General features: G+C 35.5%; 1 protein-coding gene across 1 annotated transcript in view; it reads right to left on the bottom strand.

The window, feature by feature from the left end:
* The window catches only part of SKIV2L2 (Ski2 like RNA helicase 2), a 127282-nt gene that overhangs the window by 87572 nt on the left and 17787 nt on the right, over positions 1-21923 (bottom strand). Inside the window, exons 6-11 of the mRNA XM_003133964.6 lie at positions 8852-9026; positions 7220-7310; positions 5555-5679; positions 4376-4474; positions 3872-3974; positions 1424-1555 (exon numbers count right to left, since the gene is read on the bottom strand). Of these exons, the coding sequence (XP_003134012.3) occupies positions 1424-1555; positions 3872-3974; positions 4376-4474; positions 5555-5679; positions 7220-7310; positions 8852-9026 (725 nt within the window). The remainder of the gene's footprint in view (positions 1-1423; positions 1556-3871; positions 3975-4375; positions 4475-5554; positions 5680-7219; positions 7311-8851; positions 9027-21923) is intronic.

The following is a 21923-nucleotide window of genomic DNA, read 5'->3' as shown; positions in this document are numbered from 1 at the left end:
AAGACCATCAGAAGGGAAAGTAAAATTGACTAATTATTTAATAAAATTTAAAGCGTGTCAAAACATACCTAAGCAGACTTTGTCCATGAATAAAAAAATGTACTCTTATAAAAATAATAACAATAACTACACTAAGTATCTATATGCAACATTTAAGGCAAACAATTATAGAACATTATAATTATTACAGGTTATCATTGTTTCTCACGAGTAAGGAAAGTGAGGCATAGAGCAAATAATGGGCACTAGTATTAACCATTAGATTAAGTAATTCCAAAGTCTGGAGCTCCCACTTAGGCTCAGCAGGTTAAGAACCTGATTAGTATCCATGAGGATGCTGGTTCAATACCTGGCCTTGCTCAGTGGGTTAAGGATCTGGCATTGCCGTGAGCTGTGGTGTAGGTTGCAGACACACACAGATCAAACGTAGTTATGGCTATGGCATAGGCCAGGAGCTGCAGCTCCAATTCAACCCCTAGCCTGGGACACAGGTGCAGCCCTGAAAAGCAAAAAAAAAAAAAAAAATCCAAAGCCTATGCTCTTATCCATTACCCTGCCTTCTTATACAGTGACTGTTATGCAGTAGTCAAATATTTGTTGACTTAATCAATATATAACCCTGCAAAATTAAGAATATCCAGCACTGGGAGTTACAAGAAAACATTTCTATGTAATTCACTCAGTCAAAAAAATACTACTGGCTTTAGAAGGTTATATGGATTACCATCACTTGTTATTTTTACCCATGGGTAAGTAAAAATTAGCTTTAAAGTGTGTGGCATTAGTTTTGTGCAATTCTGGATAACTGAAGAAATTATTTACTTCTCACTGTATAGGCTTAGATATGCAAAAGGCTGAAGTGAATGACAACTGAGGTGGAATTTAGCACACTGAAATTCTTGCTTAGGCTATGCTGCTATCTAGCTGTGTGACCTTAACTGGGTTACATTTACAGTTAATATATGGGAATCATTTACTGATTTGCCAGAAGTTATTTTACTTTATTCAAAAATTACAAAAGTTAGGTAATACAGAGTTAGGTAAAGGGCAGTCTTACCCACTTGGATTTCTAGAAGAATGAAACGTAACAAAGAGAGTCTGACCAAGAGACTTACCTTAGGTAGTCAAACAGAAAGCTGTAATAACCAAGAAGCTATGGCAATGAAGTATAAGAAGGTATGAGTCTAATATTTCTTAGTAGAGGTCTTTAGATTTTACATAGAATACTGTATTTACCTTCCAATAAAAGAGGACAGAAGAAACGATAAATCAAGGGCCTCTTTAAGCTTTTATAAATGTGATGAGTACCTTAACCATAAGGTGAACCGCAATCTTAGCAATACACAATAGATAATGTCTTATCAGAAATACATATACATTCATTTTCACATAACATTAAAATTATACTGAAATTATATAGTACCTGTGTTGAAATCTAATTTGGTCATTTGAAGTGCATAGGCTTCACAATCTTTTTTACTAAAACTAAAAATAATTACAGGTTGAAAATTTCTTTCCATAATCATCTTCACAATCTTGAACACATTTGATGGTCCTGCAAAAAGAATACATACACCATACTCAAAAATTAACTCAAAAGAGATCACAGGAGTTCCCGTCATGGCGCAGCAGAAACGAATTTGAATAAGGAGCAGGAGGTGGCGGCTTCGATCCCTGGCCTCGCTCAGTGGGTTAAGCATCCGGCGTTGCCATGAGCTGTGGTGTAGGTTGCACACGTAGCTTGGATCTGGCATTGCTGTGGCTGTGGTGTAGGCTGACAGCTATAGCTCCGATTAAACCCCTAGCCTGGGAAGCTCCATATGCTATGGGTGCAGCCCTAAAACAAACAAAAAAAAGATCAGAGACTTAAACGTAAAAATCTAAAATTACAAAACTCTTAAAAAATATATAGGGGAGTTCCCGTCGTGGCGCAGTGGTTAACGAATCCGACTAGGAACCATGAGGTTGCGGGTTCGGTCCCTGCCCTTGCTCAGTGGGTTGACGATCTGGCGTTGCCGTGAGCTGTGGTGTAGGTTGCAGACGTGGCTCGGATCCCGCGTTGCTGTGGCTCTGGTGTAGGCCGGTGGCTACAGCTCCGATTCAACCCCTAGCCTGGGAACCTCCATATGCCACGGGAGGGGCCCAAGAAATAGCTAAAAAGACAAAAAAAAAAAAAAAAAAAAAAAAAAAAAGATATATATATATATATATATATATATATAGGAACAGATCTTTATAACCTTGGGATATGCAAAGCTTTCTTATATATGTAAAAGCACAAGCAACAAAGGGAAAAAAACAGAAAAGATAAACTAGATTTCATCAAAATCTTAAACTTGTGTACTTGAATAAACACCAACAATAAAGTGAAAAGATACCCCTAACCCACAGAATGGGAGAAAATATTTACAAATCATGTATCTGATAAAGGTCTATTATCCAGAAGATATGAAGAATTCTCACAAGTCAACAGTAAAAACATAATCCAATTTCTGAATGGGCAAAGGATTTGAACAGCTATTTGTCCGAAGATACACAAATGGCCAATAAGCACAGGAAGATCCTCAACATCATTAGGTACCAAGGAAATGTAACTAGAAACCACGCACTGAGATAAGAACTTCATACCTACTAGGATGACTATAATCAAATAGACAGGTTATAGTTATTGGCAAGGATGTGGAGGAAATGGAAACCTCATATCCTTTTGATGAGAAAGTATAATGATGCAGCCACTTTGGAAAATAATTTGGCAGTTGCTCCAAAGGCTGAACACAGAATTACCATATGACTCAGCAATTGTATTCATAGTATATTCTCACAAGAAAAGAAAAAATGTTCACACTAAAACTTGTAACGCACAAATGTTTAGAGCAGCATTAGTCACAACAATCAAAAAGTCAAAAAAAAAAACCTAACTGTTCATCACTGAGGAATGGATAAACAAAATATGGTCATAATCATACAATGGAATGTTACTCGACCATAAACAAGGAATGAAGTACTAACATATACTATAACATGGATGAACAATGAAAACAAGTAAAAGAAGCCTGTTGCAAAAGACCCCATATATTACAATTCCATTTCTATGAAATGTCTAGAAAAGCAAAATAGAAACAAAGTATATTAGTGATTTCCTAAGGCTGAAGAGTGGTGGGCAAGAGCTTGGGAGAAAAGGAAGAATGACCACTAACAGATATGGGGTTTCATTTGGAGTTAATGAAAATGTTCTGGAATCACATGGTAGTTGCACAACTTTGCGAATATACTAAAATCCACTTAATTGTACACTTAAAAATGGTGACTTCTATGGTAATGTGAACTACATCTTATTAAAAAAAAAAAACTGGAGTTCCCGTCGTGGCACAGTGGTTAACGAATCCGACTAGGAACCATGAGGTTGTGGGTTCGATCCCTGCCCTTGCTCAGTGGGTCAAGGTTCCGGCGTTGCCGTGAGCTGTGGTGTAGATCGCAGACGCAGCTCGGATCCTGCGTTGCTGTGGCTCTGGCGTAGGCTGGCAGCTACAGCTCCGATTCGACCCCTAGCCCGGGAATCTCCATATGCCGCAGGAGCGGCACAAGAAATGACAAAAAGACAAACAAAACAAAACAAAAACTGTGGTGACAGTTGCATAATTTCATGAAAATACTATTAACTACTGAATTGTATGCTTTAATGGGTGAACTGTACACTATATGAATTGTATCTCAATAAATATCACATAAGAAAAAAGATAAACCTTTATTTATCTAATTTTACCATATACTTTCTAGATCTTCCTGAGGGGGAAAAAGTTAAATAAAAAAATAAGAAATGTAATTTGAAAATACAATTTGCCTATAAAATTCACTCAAAGTTCCAAATTACCTTTTGTTCCTCCTTTCCGCCCCTTCTGATCTCCTTTTGCCAAATCGCCAGCATCTCGAAGTACTTGCATTGCTGTATTAAAATTATCTTCTCTGAAGTCACCCTGGAATCACAAATATTTTTCTATGTAACTTCATGAATACCTAATCATAATCCAAACATTTTTCATTCTTCAAAACAAAGCTCTTAAAATAATAATTCAATACAATAATAAAACTGACAAAAACAAAACATAAGATATCTGAGACATGTCCAAAGCCCCTTATTCTCCGGGCATTTAGAAATACTGGGAAAGGAGGGAAATCTAATTCATGTATTAAAAAAATACGAGTTTTAAATACAATTTTTGAAATAAAAATACTTACACGAAAAACCAACGGTGGAATATAAAAACTACTTAAGGAAAAGAATAAATCTCTGCCATTTTTCTCTAGCTTAAAGAAAAACAGACATAAACAGAGAAGTATGATATTATAGCTATAAGAATAATAATTACTTCCTTACATTTTCATCAACTACAAGGTGCAGACCATCTCCCCCTGCTGGAAAAATGTAGTGCTGCAATGGAGTAGGCCGATAATCTGTGTAAATTACATGACAAGGCTGTAAAAACAAGGAAAAATAATTAAGAATATATTTTATTTCTTCAAAACAATACTATGTATGTGAGCAATCTAAAAGAACTTGAGGAGATAAACTTTTGAACTGAACATTTCAAAAAAAAAAATCTAACGAAACTTTCAAAACCAGGCAAGAGGAAAATATGGAAAATGAGGTCTATCGAATCATACCATCAGGTGTTCAAACTTACTAATTCCCTAATCAAGACCAAATACACGATTTGAGTTTCCATTAATTATCTTGGGCCCATATCCTAGACTGTGATGCTATAATTAAAGATGTCTGTTTCTCTGTAGTAGCAGCATGATAACAGAGAATGCTTCCTGAGGTTAAATGGGACTTTTTCTCCCCCACAGAGACTTCTCAAGGACATAACTAAAACAGCAGTTGATCTAATTCCTCCAGAAGATCCACAGGGTTTCTACCCTACAGAGGCAACATGGGTGTTACAAAAATACCTTTAGAGAGCTTCTAAATGGATAAAAATAAATGTGACTGTTCTGCTATAGACGAAGAATAAGCGCAGGAAAATAAAACCAAGAATAAATTTAGTATGCCTGTACAAATACTTGTTATAAGATCCTTTAATGCTGCTGAAACTAGACTAGAAAAGCAACAGGGAAACACAGTAAAAAGTCTGTGTTCACAAGAGAAAAACCAAATCACATGCTCAGGAGATGTCCAGCTTTCTTCTGGTACCAAGATCTTAGAGGGAATTCTCTTCTGAGTGCTCATGGCTCACTGTATGAGTAGATGCACAAGTTTCCAAATCTGGTAGGTCATCAGGATCAATTCAGGAGCTTTTAAAAGTTAGAGTTTCTAAGACCCAGGTCTCTACTCTCAGAGATTTTGATTTATTGGCTTTCATATGGGACTCAGAAATCCACATTTATAAAAAAACAAGTCAGTTTATTTTGATAAGCTTGCTTGATTTGACAAGTACTTTCACAATAAAATATCTCCTTATTCTAAGCAGCATGAGAAATAGAAGTATAGGATATAAAGTAAGATCAACTGTAACATCTTAAATATTCAAAACATCAAAAAAGAAAAAGAAAATACCTGTTTATGTAAGTGGCAAATCCATTCAGCAAACTGTCGGGCATTTGGAATTGTAGCCGAAAGAAAGACGTAGTGAACGTTATCAGGAAGCAAAATAATAGTTTCTTCCCACACAACACCACGCTCTGAAAAAAAAACAAACTTTGGAACTCAATGTCACTTTATTGACAGGCATCTGAAATTATTTTCTCTCAAGCTCAATAATTAGAAATGTAGACTGCTTTATACAAGGATATTTTTAGCAATAGACCCTTACTATAAACTGCTTTAATTCTAACCATGAATTTATGTAGTAGAAAGTTAGCAGACTAAACCACCACAAACACAATGTACTCTGAAATAACAGCCTAAAAAAAACAGCTCCAAACTAAATCCTGTTCAAACACCCTAATAAAGAGTCCCAGGACAATAAAAACAGTATTTCCATCTAAGAGAAGCAGAAGTTATTGGCTTATAGAAAGTCACAGAAATAAATTTCAAAGAAACGTGGTGACTACACCATATAGTGTCTCTCATCTAAATTACCCTCATCAACTCTAGAAATGAAGGAAAGCTTTAATAAACAGCAAAACTGTATGTCAGGTTTATTAAAATGGAAAAAAGAAAAATTAGTTTGAGAATTTTGCTGCAAAATGAACAAATCAATATAGGATTCAAGATTTAAAAAGCAAAAAATTCTGTTCAGAGTCTAATCTGATTTCTTAAACTGTATTACTTTCACTATAAATACAGGTGCTTTATACTCAGTGGTTTAGTTCCAATAAAAACTAAGTTTTAAGTGTGTATATATTAAATATTTAATTTTTAAAATTTTAGTTTTGAATAAATTTATTTTTCAATTTAAAAAAATTTATTGAAGTATAGTTGGTTAACAATGTTGTGTTAATTCCTGCTATACAGTAAAGCAGTTTAGTTATACACACATCCATTCTTTTTCAGATTCATCCCCCATTTAGGTCATCAGAGAATACTGAGTAGAGTTCCCTGTGGTAAATATAGCAGATGACATATTAAACATCTAAATTTTAAATGTGTGGTGTTAACCCTCACCCTCCAAGCTCCACCCCAAATTCCAAATACATTTACTTTTCCATTACAGTACTATAATAGTTCAAAAAGGGGTATTTATAGTTTTTCCCATTTGTAAACATACACTTATTTAAAAAAAAAAAAAAACTAAGATAAGTTAATGAAAATCAAGAAAGTTAACTCCGTAGGCTAGAAGTTTTGGAAATTCTTTAACACACTGCTTCTATTAAACAGCTCTCTATTAAAAGCTAATAATTTTCATTCCATTTTTAAACCTGAATCTAGTTTCTCACTCAGAAGTCGTTGCCATTTAAGAAGCTGAAATTGAATGAGATCCTACTGGAAATATATCATGTTGCCCACAATTTTAGTTTACTACAACTCTTCCGACTTGAAAGTTTAACTACTTATTCAAAATTCCTAGTGCTATTTCTTTTTTAAAATTATAGTTGATTTCAATGTAGTTCCAATTTCTGCTCTACAGCAAAGTGACTCAGTCATACATATATACGTATTCTTTTTTCAATATTATTTTCCCTCATGGTCTATCCCAGGACACTGGATATACTTCCCTGTGCTAATGCCATTCTTAAGGAAAATACATGGCACACATCTCAGCAACACTACAGAATATACCTGAATCTCTCATGTAATGAATTTCATCAAATATGACCCAAGCAACTTCTCGCATAACTTCAGAGCCTCTGTACAGCATACTTCTCAAAATCTAAAGAAAAAGTAGAAGATTTAGCAGGATTCTGACATACTAAAAACTCTTCTTTCCAACAAGGAATTTTGGAAATTTTTTTAATGGAAACATTAAAATACTTTTAGGGGGTTATGTATCTTAAGTACATAATATTCCTTTTCTAAATCCAAAGTAAATGATTTCTCAACAGTTAGTAGTCAGATATAATTCATAGAAAGAATTATTATCACCTCTATTTCCATACATCTTGAATATGAAGCTATTTCCTTATACGTACAGCATGTAACCCAAGACCCACCCTCACTCCCTCCCTCTCTTTTTAGGGCCACGCCTGCGGCATATGGAAGTTCCTAGGCTAGAAGTCAAACTGGAGCTGCAGCTGCCTGCCTACACCATAGAGAAAGATCCAAGCCGCATCCGCGACCTACATCACAGCCCCCGGCAATGCTGGATCCTTAACCCACTGAACGGGGCCAGGGATTGAACCCATGTCCTCATGGATACTAGTCAAGTTCATCACCACTGGGCCACAATGGGAACTCCTACACTTCCTAGGATATGAGAGTAACTTAAAATTATCTTCTATCCAACACAATGGATCTTATACTGCTTACCCATTTTTTTTATTCTGTTAACTTCTTAACAATATGGATACTTTCCAGCAACTGTTATTCTGATTTTTGAGTTAAAGAAAATCTTCCATGGATGGAAGAAAGTTTTGAGAATGGAAAATGAAGTTACTTTGGGTACCAAAATGAGAAGCAAGCAACACTTCTGGCTGACTCTAAAGATCAGAAGTTAATTTATGCTCTCTAGTGTACCATGTCTTTGAAAAAGTAAGTATGTAATTCAAGTGTGTACAAAAGTACTTAGTAGAATAAAGAGAGTTAATGGTGTCCCAAATATAAGACGTTGTAGTATATGCAAAAATTAACTGTGATTATGTGAAGAAGCTAAACATAATTAGGCATTTTTTAAAAAGTTATCTATTTGCATCAACACTTAGATACAGAAGAAAAAAAATTACATGGAACAAGAAGCCACTACTTATTCAAAACTACGTATTCAAATTCTAGAAACTACATAAAACCATCAAATTAGTTTCATGTCACTGACAAGATGCCTTTAAAAATACTCAGTGAAGGGAGTTCCCTTGTGGTGCAGTGGGTTAAGGATCCAGTGTTGCCACTGCAGTGGCAGGCCAATGAAGTATACATAGGTTGGATCCCTAGCTCGGGCATTTCCACACTTCGCAGGTACAACCAAAACGAACACGAAAAAAAACAAAAAACAAACAAAAAAAAAAACCTTAAAAATCTGCATCTATATTATTTAACAAATAACAGATATACTGGTAATTTAAAACTAAATTCAAACAATTAGTAGAACTTGTTTTAAGATGAACTCTATCCCTTTCAAGTAAATTTACTCAAAATATAAAATACATTTTATCGTATATAGTAGTACATAGAGCAAGTAATAAAACATTAGCTGTTTTAACTGAATGGCCCTTTAATTAAACGGAAAGGAAAAACTGGATGCAAGACCGCACATATTACCTCTGTGGTCATAACAAGACAAGATGCTGTAGGATTAATAGTAACATCTCCAGTCATCAGACCAACATCTTGAAATTCTTCATACATTTCACGATATTTCTGATTACTCAGGGCCTTAATTGGGCTAGTAAATATTACACGTTGTTTTTCCCTTAAGGCCAATGCAATGGCATATCTAAAAATATTTAAAAAAATAAGAATAAAGTATTAACAAAACCTTGTCTTTAGAAGTATATGATTTAAAAAATTCTATTAATATATAAATTGTGTCCAAATTTCTTCTAATTACTTATCTTAAATACACTTTTCAGAATATTAATGTCTTATTCTACTTTCAACCAACTATTATAAAAATAATTATTATGATAAATCTGAGGTAAAATGGTCTAAATGAACAAGAACATTTTAAACTGTGGTCTCATGAAGATAATGTAAATTACTAATACCAATGGATTACCAATGTTTACCCTATTTTTTGGAAGTTAAACACCTCTGGTTCTCTAGATGGGCCTCCAAAAGTTTACAGAGGCTCTGCTTGTCAGTTTATACATACACAGAGTATAAATATTTAGGAAAGATAAGAAAATGAAGTTTTTCCCTTTTGCATTTCACAAATTAGTTAATCCATATGTGTTTTTCCCCTACATGTATTAGTTATCAAATGTGTCTCTGATTGGAAATTATGATGGGTTTCTACAGTTCTTCCATTGGGATTAATAGACTACAATATAGTTTTTTTTTGTTTTTTTTAGAAAATTCAATTAAGTATTTATATATAGACCATGAAATCAGGACTAAACTTAATACTGTGGCATATCCTCCTTAATTAAGATCCAGTTCCTACCCACAACAGGCCTATGACCTATTTGGGGAAATAAAAATAATTCATTCCAACCACCCTCCAACAGCAAAATAAAAAATTTAAAAATTAAAAGTTGTCCAAAAATAATCAAACATGAATAATAAGAGATATACATGAAAGAGAAAATACACAGATGTTACAATATATTATCTAAAATGCTCACTTTTTAACCAAAAATTAGAATATATTGTGAGATCACACAATATTTACCTTTCTCTGACTTATTTGACTTAACATAATTCTCTCAAAGTCCATCTAACCTGTCACAAAAAGCAGTATTTCCTTTTTTTGAGGGCTAAATATTCCATTGTAATTGATTGTGTGTGTGTGTGTGTGTGTGTGTGTGTGTGAGTGTGTAGACAGACAGATAAATATTTTATCTATTCATCTGTTGATGGGCATAGGTTACTTCCTTCCTTATCTTGAGGACTGTGAATAATGAGAATGCAGACTACCTCGAGATACTAATTTTATTTCCTTTAGATAGAAACCCAGAAGCGGGATTACTAGATTATATGGTAGTTCTACTTTTTAATCTTTTGAGAAACCTCCATATTATTTTCCATAGCGAATGTAACCATTTATTTACATTTCCACCAACAAGTGCACAAGGTTTCTGTTCTCACATCCTTACTAATACTTGTTATCTCTTGTCTTTTTGATAATAGCCATTCAAATGGGTATTTTTAATTTGTTTTCATTTATTCCCAACTAATAAAAAGGAACTTCCTCAACCTGATGAAAGGCACCTAGGAAAAGAAAATGGCTAATATCAGACTTCATGGTGAAACACTGAATATCTTTTTTTTAAGATCAGCAACAGTCCACTCTCACTACTACTGTTCAATATTGTACTGGATATTGTCAGTGCAAAAAGAAACTGAAGGGTAACATATAAGAAGCAGTAAAAACTGTTTTTATTCACAGACAATCTGGCCAGTAATACAGAAAATCTTATGCAATGTGTAAAGCTACTAAAATTTGTTAATAAGCAAGTTTATTAACAAAGTCACGGGATAAAATATCAGCAGATAAAAACAAACTTTACTTCAGTATACAAGCTATTAGCAATCCAAATATGAACTTAAGAAAGGATGCCATCTGCAAAAGCATGAAGCAATAAAATACTCAGAGATTTAAGAAAATATGTGTAAAACCTATACTCTGAAAATACAAAATACTGTTGAGAGAAAGTAGAGATGCAAATAATGAAGGAATATACATGCTCATGGACTGGAAGAATCTATAATAATGTTAAGATGACAATTCTCCCAAAATCAATCAATAAATTCAACACAATCCCTATAAAAATTCAAGTAGTCTTTTTTGGTGGAAATTAACAAACTATTTTTAAGATTTTACTGGGGGATGCAAAGAACCTAGAAGAGCCCAATTTTAAGAAAGAGTGAAGTTAGAGGACTCTCGTTACCTAACTTCAATATTTACTTTAAAGCTACAGTAATCAAGACAGTGTGGTACTGGCATAAGAATACAGAGATCAACAGAACACAAAGTCCAAAACCAAATCCATACGTGTATAGACAATTTACCAGGAATTCAACAGTCAATCCAATTCAAAGATAATTCAGCAGTAAAAAAACAGTTTTTCAACTGTAACAATTTTCCACATACAAAAGATTAATTTAAATTCTACCTTTACTTCACATCAGACATAAAAATTAATTCAAAGGAATTCATAGCTCTAAGTGGAAAAACTAATGTTATAAACTTCAAAAAGAAAATACAAAAGAAAATATTTCTGATAGTGAGATAGGAAAAAATGTTTTATACTGATGCCAAAAGTATGATCAATCCGTAAAAGAAAAAACTGAGAAGCTGAACATCAAAATTAAAATCATTTGCTCTACAAAAGATACTGTTAAGACAGTTTAAAGAATTATGATGCAGTAATACCAACAACACAATTTTAAAAATTGGCGAAAGATTGAAATAGGTATTTCACTTAATATATATACAAGCGGCTGATAAGCACATGAAAGGATAATTAACATTACTAGTCATTAGAGAAATGCCAAACCACTATGTGACATTACTATATACCCAGAAAAATAGGTACAATTAAAAAAGATAATGGCAGGAGTTCCCGTCGTGGCGCAGTGGTTAACGAATCCGACTAGGAACCATGAGGTTGGGGGTTCGGTCCCTGCCCTTGCTCAGTGGGTTAACGATCCGGCGTTGCCGTGAGCTGTGGTGTAGGTTGCAGACGCGGCTCGGATCCCGCGTTGCTGTGGCTCTGGCGTAGGCTGGTGGCTACAGCTCCAATTCAACCCCTAGCCTGGGAACCTCCATATGCCGCGGGAGCGGCCGAAGAAGTAGCAACAACAACAACAACAAAAAGACAAAAGACAAAAAAAAAAAAAAAAAAGATAATGGCAAGAGTTAGAGACAGAGAAAACTGGCACCCTTATCCATTATTGGTAGGAGTAAAAAAGCACACAGCCACTTTGGAAAACAATCTGGCAGTTTACTGAAGAGCTGAATATTTATTTGCCATAAAAATCCAACAATTACATTACTAGATTATCTAGCCAAGAGAAATAAAAACATGTGCAAAGACTTGTACATGGATGTTTATATCTGAATTACTCATAATGGCCAAAAGCACAAAGCAATTCAAATGCCTATCAAGTGAAAAGATAATGTCATATATCCATAAAATGGAATAATGTGTATCAGTAAAAAGAAATAAACAAGTGATATATGCTAACATGAATGAACCTTAAAAATGCTATCATAAGTGGGAAAAAAAGACACAAAAGACTCCATATTACCTGATTTCACTTATATGAAATTTCTAGAACAGGCAAAACTATTTAGACAAAGCTTATCAGTATTTGCCTAGGGTTTGAGGTGGGAGTGCCTTGTATGTGAAGGCAAACACACACAAGGAAACTGTATGTACAGAAGTCTAAAACTGGTGAGAGTTGTGCAATTGTTAAAATTTATTAAAACTCACTGAACTATATACTTAAAATGGGTGAACTTAGTGATATGTAAATTATATAATAATAAAGCTGTTTTAAAAGCTTTACATAGGAGTTCCTGTTGTGGTTCAGCAGGTTAAGAATCCAGCGTTGCTGCAAGGTACGGCACAGGTCATGGCAGTGCCATGGCTATGGCATAGGTTGGCAACTGCAGCTCTGATTTGACCTCTAGCCTGAGAACGTCAATATGCCACAGGTGCAGCTCTAATAAGAAAAAAAATGCCTTACAAGGAATAAAAAACCAAGAGGGCCAGGAAAACTATCCACTTACATAAGTAAACATACAGTACCAATATATTAATCCTAGCACCAGATTTATACATAAAATGTTATACTTGCTACATTTATCAGTTAAAGTTGGAGTTTACTTTGAGTCCCTAAATTCCCAGGGGGTCTAAAATTATAAAATCTGGTATATACAAATATATACCTCATCAGATATATATATATTTTTTACTGAGGTGAAACTCATATAACATAAAATTAACCATTTTAAAGCATACAATTCAGTGGCATCTAGTGTACTCACTAGATGCAGGTCAGTACAGCCACTACCTCTTCCTGATTCTAAAACGTAATTCTCACCCTTCAGCCCAAAACCCCATTAAGCAGTTACTTTTTGCTCCCCTCCTCTCAGTATTTCCTGCATCCACCAATCTGCTATTTCTTATGAATTTATCTAATTAGGATATTTCACATAAATGAAATCATATGGGATATTTCACACAAACGGAATCATACAATATATGACTTACTGAATCTGGCTTCTTTTACACAGCATGTTTCTGAGATTCATTAACATTACGGCATGTATCAGTACTTCATTGCTGCTACACTGAGTAATATTTCATTGTACAGATACACATTTTATTTATCCATTCATCCACCAATGAACTTTTCGGTTGTTTATATCTTTTCATTACTGTGAATAGTGCTGCTATGAACATTTATGCATAAGTATCTGTGTATCTGTTTTAAATTCTTTGGAATATTCAAGAGTGGAACTGCTGAACTGTAAAGTAATTTTATGTTTAACTTTCTGAATAACTACCAGACCATCTTCCACAGCAGTCCTCATTAGGTTTTCAAAAGTGTCTATAACTCTGGTGAATTTCTTAAATTTCTCTTTATGGTTTCCTAACCCAGAGAATGACTACAGGTTTTCAGCATACATGTGAAAATCTCCTGTACTGAAAATCTCTCTGCTTTTGTAGGAAAAATGAAAGCAGTGTTAACACTAATGCCCAGAATGCTAATGGCTATATATGTTGGCTTTAAATAGACAATGCAACAATATACCATAATACACTGATAATAACTGAATTTTAAGAAGTCAAACCTCTTTACTATATATTTGTGCCTCAGGAGGAAATTAGCTTCTGACTTAAGTATCTTCTGAAAAGGAGTGAACCAATTAAAAAATTAGTCCTACTTCACTGGACAGAACTAGAGTAGTACCAGACCATAATGTGTTTGAATCTAGGAAACAGATCAAGACTATTCTGCAACTGACTGATACCATTAGAATGATAATCTAAGATCCAAAGCTTCACTCCTCTAACTCCCCTACAATGAGAAAAATTGAGTTACACCTAAGTCAATGTCCAGACTATGGACATATGCAGTAACCAGATAGACCCTGACTGTCCCAAAGGGCAATATTCCAGAACTCATGAAGTATTTCCACTATAATGCCACAGTAAAGGCAATGATAAATAGGACGATTAGTGCCATTTTTATCTGTTTCCCCCCTCCCACTATCTTCTTTATTCTTTAGGTGATCACTGTTAAGAGTACCTAATTCAGCTGCTTAGTAGGAAAGCTGTAATTTCTCCATAATGGAGAAATAAATGATAAATTATTGAAAGTTAACCTGCACCCTCAAACTGATTTTTGAAAAGGTGCCAAGACTGAGGGGAAAATAATTACCTTTCAACGCATGGTTCTGAGACAACTGAATATTTAGAAGCAAAACAATGAAGCTGGACCTTTATCTTATAAATTATACAAAAGATAACTAAAAATGGATCAAAGACATATATAATATCTAAAATTACAAAACTCTTAGAAGAAAATAAGGTGTAATCTTTGTGATCTTGGACTAGGCAATGGTTTCTTAAATATGACATGAGCAACAAAAAAAAACAGATGAACCGTACTTTGTCAAATTAAAGGCATTTCTACCTCAAAAGAAACTCTCAAGAATGTAAAAAAAATGACCTATAGAATGAGAGAAAATTTTTACAAATCACATATCTGACAAGGGACTACTATCAGAATACAAAATAACCACCATAATTCGACAAAATGAACAACCCAATGAACAAACAGAAAAGGACTTAAGCAGACACTTCTCCAAAGACATACAAATGACTAATGAGCAAATTTTGAAAAAAATGCTTAATATCATTAGTCACTAAAGAAATGCAAACTAAAACTACAATGAGATATCACCTCAAACCTGAGAGAATGGCAATTATCAAAAAGTCAAGAAATAACAAGTATTGTTGAGGATATGGAGAAAAAGGAACTCTCATGCACTCTTGGTGGGAATGTAAATTGATGCAACCATTATGGAAAACAGGATGGAGGCTCCTCAAAATATTAAAAATAGAACTATGACATGATTTAGCAATGCCACTCCTATGTATTTATACAAAGATAACAAAAATATTAAGTAGAAAAAAATATGCACACCCCTATGTTCATTGCAGCATCATTTAAAATTGTCAAAATATGGAAGCAATACAAGTGCTCATCAATAGATAATAAAGAAGAGGTAGTACACATACGAAATATTACTAAGCCATAAAAAGAATAAAATCTTGCCATTTGCAAAACAGACGGACCTGGAGAGGACTGTACTAAGTGAAATAAGTCAGACAGAAAAAGACAAATACTATACGATTTCACTTAACATGCGGAATCTAAAAAATAAATAAACAAACTTAAAAGAAAAACAGAGTTATAGACACAAAAAACAAACAGATGGTTACTAGAGGTGAAGATGGTGGGATAAGGAAAGTAGAAATAGGTGAGGGAGATAAAGAGGTACAAAATTCCAGATGCAAAATAAATGAGTCATGGCTATGAAATGTATGGGGGGGAGGGGAATATAGTCTAATAAACATGTCATATTTTTTATGGTGACATATAGTAACTAGATTTATCATGGTTATCATTTTGAAATATATAGAAACATCGAATCACTATGTAATATAATGGAAACTAACACAGTGTTGTAGGTGAATTACACTTCAAAAACAAACAAATGTGCTGCAGACACAACTTAAAAAAAACCCCAAACCTATAGAAAAAAAGAGACATCAGATCTGTGGTTACCAAAGGCAGGGGTAGGAGCAGGGGTAAGGGAGTTGAGGGGGAATGGAAGGTTGAAGACGGTCAAAAGGTAGAAACTTCAAGTTATATGATAACTAAGTAGTAGGGATGTAACGTACAACATGATAAATATAATTAACACTTCTGAAGGTTATATATCAAAGACAGTATATCCTAAGAGATCTTTCTCATTACAAGAAAAAAAATTATTTCCTATTTCTTTAATTTTGTATCTGTATGAAATAATAGATGTTCACCAAAGTTGTTGTGATAATCATTTCATGACAGGTGTATATCAAATCATAACACTGTATACCTTAAACTCTGTCATTTAAATCTCAATAAAACTTGAATAATTTAAACTTCACATTATCAGAAATTAGAAACAACACACACAATATAGAGTTACAGTAATATTAATATCCATAAAAACTTAATCTTGTCTAGAAATAAGTAACGTGCGTGTATGTGTCTTTCTGGAATTCTCTTTAGAAGCCTAATTAGTTCATCTTGTAGAATGTTTTAGATTATACTGAGTAACTTGTAATATGCCAAAAATCCACATGAAGAAAATGATTTTGTGGATTAAAAAAAAAAACCGTAAAATAAATTTACTATTCAAAAAAAGGTCATAACAAGTGTTGGCAAAGATATGGAGAAACTGAAACTCTCATACAACACTGGCAGGAATATAAAATGATGTAGCTGCTGTGGAAAACAGCTAGGAGCTCCTCGAAAAGTTAAATACAGAATTATCTCACCACTGCTCTTCAACATAGTTTTGAAAGTCTTAGCCACAGCAATTAGACAAACAAAAGAAATAAAAGGCATCCATATAGGAAGAGAAGAGATCAAACTGTCACTGTATGCAGATGACATGATACTATACATAGAAAACCCTAAGGACTCAACCCCAAAACTACCTGAACTGATTAATAAATTCAGCAAAGTAGCAGGATATAAGATTAACATTCAGAAGTCAGTTGCATTTCTGTATACCAGCAATGAAACATTAGAAAAGGAATACAAAAATATAATACCTTTTAAAATTGTACCTCACAAAATCAAATACCTCGGAATACACCAGACCAAGGAAGTAAAGGACCTATATGCCGAGAACTATAAAACCTTAATCAAAGAAATCAAAGAAGATGTAAAGAAATGGAAAGATATTCCATGTTCCTGGATTGGAAAAATCAATATTGTGAAAATGGCCATCCTACCCAAAGCAATCTACAGATTCAATGCAATCCCTATCAAATTACCCATGACATTTTTCACAGAACTAGAACAAACAATCCAAACATTTATATGGAACAACAAAAGACCCAGAATCGCCAAAGCAATCCTGAGAAACAAAAACCAAGCAGGAGACATAACTCTCCCAGACTTCAAGAAATACTACAAAGCCACAGTCATCAAAACAGTGTGGTATTGGTACCAAAACAGACAGACAGACCAATGGAACAGAATAGAGAATCCGGAAATAAACCCTGACACCTATGGTCAATTAATCTTTGACAAGGGAGGCAAGAACATAAAATGGGAAAAAGAAAGTCTATTCAGGGGAGTTCTCGTCGTGGTGCAGTGGTTAACAAATCCGACTAGGAACCATGAGGTTGCGGGTTCGGTCCCTGACCTTGCTCAGTGGGTTAACGATCCGGTGTTGCCGTGAGCTGTGGTGTAGGTTGCAGACGCGGCTCGGATCCCGCGTTGCTGTGGCTCTGGCGTAGGCCGGTGGCTACAGCTCCGATTCAACCCCTAGCCTGGGAACCTCCATATGCCGCGGGAGCGGCCCAAGAAATAGCAACAACAACAACAACAAAAAGACGAAAAAAAAAAAAAAGAAAGTCTATTCAGCAAGCACTGCTGGGAAACCTGGACAGCTGCATGCAAAGCAATGAAACTAGAACACACCCTCACACCATGCACAAAAATAAACTCCAAATGGCTGAAAGACTTAAATATACGACAGGACACCATCAAACTCCTAGAAGAGAACATAGGTGAAATACTCTCTGACATCAACATCATGAATATTTTCTCAGGTCAGTCTCCCAAAGCAATAGAAATTAGAGCAAAAATAAACCCATGGGACCTCATCAAACTGAAAAGCTTTTGCACAGCAAAGGAAACCCAAAAGAAAACAAAAAGACAACTTACAGAATGGGAGAAAATAGTTTCAAATGATGCAACGGACAAGGGCTTAATCTCTAGAATATATAAACAACTTATACAACCCAACAGCAAAAAAGCCAATCAATCAATGGAAAAATGGGCAAAACAACTGAACAGACTGTTCTCCAAGGAAAATATACAGATGGCCAGCAAACACATGAAAAAATGCTCAACATCGCTGATTATAAGAGAAATGCACATCAAAACTACCATGAGATACCACCTCACACCAGTCAGAATGGCCATCATTAATAAGTCCACAAATAACAAGTGCTGGAGGGGCTGTGGAGAAAAGGGAACCCTCCTGCACTGTTGGTGGGAATGTCAACTGGTACAGCCACTATGGAGAACAGTTTGGAGATACCTTAGAAATCTATACATGACCCCACTCTTGGGCATCTATCCGGACAAAACTCTACTTAAAAGAGACACGTGCACCCGCATGTTCATTGCAGCACTATTCACAATAGCCAGGACATGGAAACAACCCAAATGTCCATTGACAGAGGATTGGATTCGGAAGATGTGGTATATATACACAATGGAATACTACTCAGCCATAAAAAAGAATGACATAATGCCATTTGCAGCAACATGGATGGAACTAGAGAATCTCATCCTGAGTGAAATGAGCCAGAAAGACAAAGACAAATACCATATGATATCACTTATAACTGGAATCTAATATCTAGCACAAATGAACATCTCCTCAGAAAAGAAAATCATGGACTTGGAGAAGAGACTTGTGGCTGCCTGATGGGAGGGGGAGGGATCGGGAACTTGAGCTTATCAGACACAACTTAGAATAGATTTACAAGGAGGTCCTGCTGAATAGCATTGAGAACTATGTCTAGATACTCATGTTGCAACAGAAGAAAGGGTGGGAGAAAAATGTAATTATAATGTATACATGTAAGGATAACCTGACCCCCTTGCTGTACAGTGGGAAAATTAAAAAAAATATTAAAATAAATAAATAAATAAAAATAAGTTGCCTGAGGTTCAGAAAAATAAATAAATAAATAAATAAATAAATAAATACAGAATTAAACATGACCCAGTAATTCCCAGTATATTCTACGAATATACTGAAGAGAAGTAAAAACATGCACCTAGAGAGCTCCCTGGTGGCTCAGCAGGTTAAGGATCCGGAGTTGTCACTACTGTGGCGTGCGTTTGATCCCTGGCCCTGCAACTTTTGCATGCCACAAAAAAAAAAAAAAAATGTTTTGGCTTTTTGATCACGGCGAAAACAAAAAAAAACAAAAAATGTGCTCAGGAGTTCCCGTCACGGCGCAGTGGTTAACGAATCCAACTAGGAACCATGAGGTCGAGGGTTCGGTCCCTGCCCTTGCTCAGTGGGTTAACGATCCGGCGTTGCCGTGAGCTGTGGTGTAGGTTGCAGACGCGGCTCGGATCCCGCGTTGCTGTGGCTCTGGCGTAGGCCGGTGGCTACAGCTCCGATTCAACCCCTAGCCTGGGAACCTCCATATGCCGTGGAAGCGGCCCAAGAGATAGCAACAACAACAACAACAACAACGACAAAAGACAAAAAAAAAAAAAAAAAAAAGTGCTCAAACGAAAACTTGTACATAAAACTTAGCAATGTCATTCATAATAGTCAAAAAACTGGAAACACTCATATATCCATAAATTGATGAATGAATAAACAAAATGTGGTACAGCAACACAATATTGATCAGCCATAAAAAGGAATTCATTCTGATATATACTACAATACAGTTGAACCTTAAAGTCATTATGCTTAGTGAAATGAGATAGGCGACATTGAATGATTCCAGTTATATGAAGTACCCAGAGAAGGGAAATTCATACAAAAAGAGAACAGATTGGCCGGTAAAAGGAACTGGGGAATAAGTAAACAGGGAATCACTGCTTAATGGGTACAGAGCTTCTGCCATGGTGCACATAACATGCCATAGTAAACATATTTGCAAACTAGGTAGTAATGACCCACAAAATAACCCACAAAAGTCAATCTACAGCAGACTGCAAAATCCCATCCATGTTAAAAAGCACAATCTACTTTCAGAATGGCCCAGTTCCTCTCAAATTTTAATAGACATATGTATCACCAGGTGATCCTGTTAAAATGAAAATTATGGTTCAGTAGTTCTAGGGTGGGACTTGAAGTTCTGCCTAAAAGTTGTAGGTGATAATCATGTGTCTTGGTCCAGGATCATACTCTGAGTAGCATGACTCCAGAGCCATAGTCTTTAAGTACATTTTAGAAGAAAAGACACCCATCAAAAAATTTAAAACACAGACAATATGTTGCAGGGCCAGGGATAAACATTATCTAAAAATTAGATATGTCAACTACTGGAGAACACACACTAAAAATAATGCTGAAAACATCTTTTTTTTTTTTTTTTTGACTTTCTAGAGCCACACTTGTGGCATATGGAAGTTCCCAGGCTAGGGGTCGAATCAGAGCTACAGCTGACAGCCTATACCACAGCCACAGCAACTCCGGATCCGAGCTGCATCTGTGACTACACCACAGCTCACAGTAACACCAGATCCTTAACCCACTGAGCAAGGCCAGGGATCAAACCCACATCCTCATGGATGCTAGCTATGTTCGTTAACCACTGAGCCACAACAGAACTCCTAAAAACATCTATTTATATCCAACACAAAGTAACAGGGACTGGCTTTATCTATCCACCTGAAATCATAAAATAAAATACATGAAACAATGACTTCAGATGCTGCATATAAGCATAGTAATCCCTGAGAAGGGTAATTCCAGATTCTAGACTGTCCAGAATTTCAAAGCCACAGCTCCAGGAGGTGGACCTTGGAAGTTTCTCTAAGTTAAACAGACAGAGGTGGGAGTCTAGGGAGGCCTTGGTAGCTAGACTGCAGTGCAAAATAATCAGAGAGGAGAGAGTGGGACAGAGGAATAGCTCTGAACATCTGTTGAGCATTCTTTTGTCCTCAAATAAGTAATTATAGAGAACAAGTATTGGGAAACTACCTGAAGCCAGGGGAAAACCAACCAAATGGAGCAAAGCTAAAAATGACCAAACCTTACACAGGGCTAGAAATAATTCAGGTTCCCACTGGCCACAGTGGAAAACTCATAACTCACAAGAAACTGGCTAGAATACCAAGAAACATATTAATTAAGCAGTGGAAAAAATTAGGCCTAGACTAAATGCTGCTCTAGTTCTGCCTAAAATCATAATAAAAGCAAGCCTTGAAAGGATTACATCTTTTCCAGCTAAATATACCCAGCACAAAGCTCAAGAAAATTAACAGAAATGCAAAAATATTCATCACCCAAGAAGGTAAAATTCACAACGCACTAGGAGGCATTAAAAAATAGCCAGGTATGCAGCAGAAACGAATCCAACTAGGAACCATGAGGCTGTAGGTTCAATCCCTGGCCCTGGAACCATGAGGATACAGGTTCGATCCCTAGCCTCGCTCAGTGGGTAAGGATCCGGCATTACTGTGAGCTGTGGTGTAGGTTGCAGAAGTGGCTCGGATCTGCTGCTGTGGCTGTGACATAGGCTGGCAGCTACAGCTCCAATTTGACCCCTAGCCTGGAAGCTCCATATGCCAAGGGTGTAGCCCTAAAAAGACAACAAACAACGACAACAAAAAAGAAAGTTACTACTACATTGTAACTATGCTCTATATATTCAAGAATATTGAG

The sequence above is a fragment of the Sus scrofa genome, chromosome 16, assembly GCF_000003025.6.
Source record: "Sus scrofa isolate TJ Tabasco breed Duroc chromosome 16, Sscrofa11.1, whole genome shotgun sequence".
Classification (NCBI taxonomy): domain Eukaryota; kingdom Metazoa; phylum Chordata; class Mammalia; order Artiodactyla; family Suidae; genus Sus; species Sus scrofa.
Note: the sequence above shows the minus strand (reverse complement) of the source record. Positions and strands in the feature narration are given on the sequence as shown.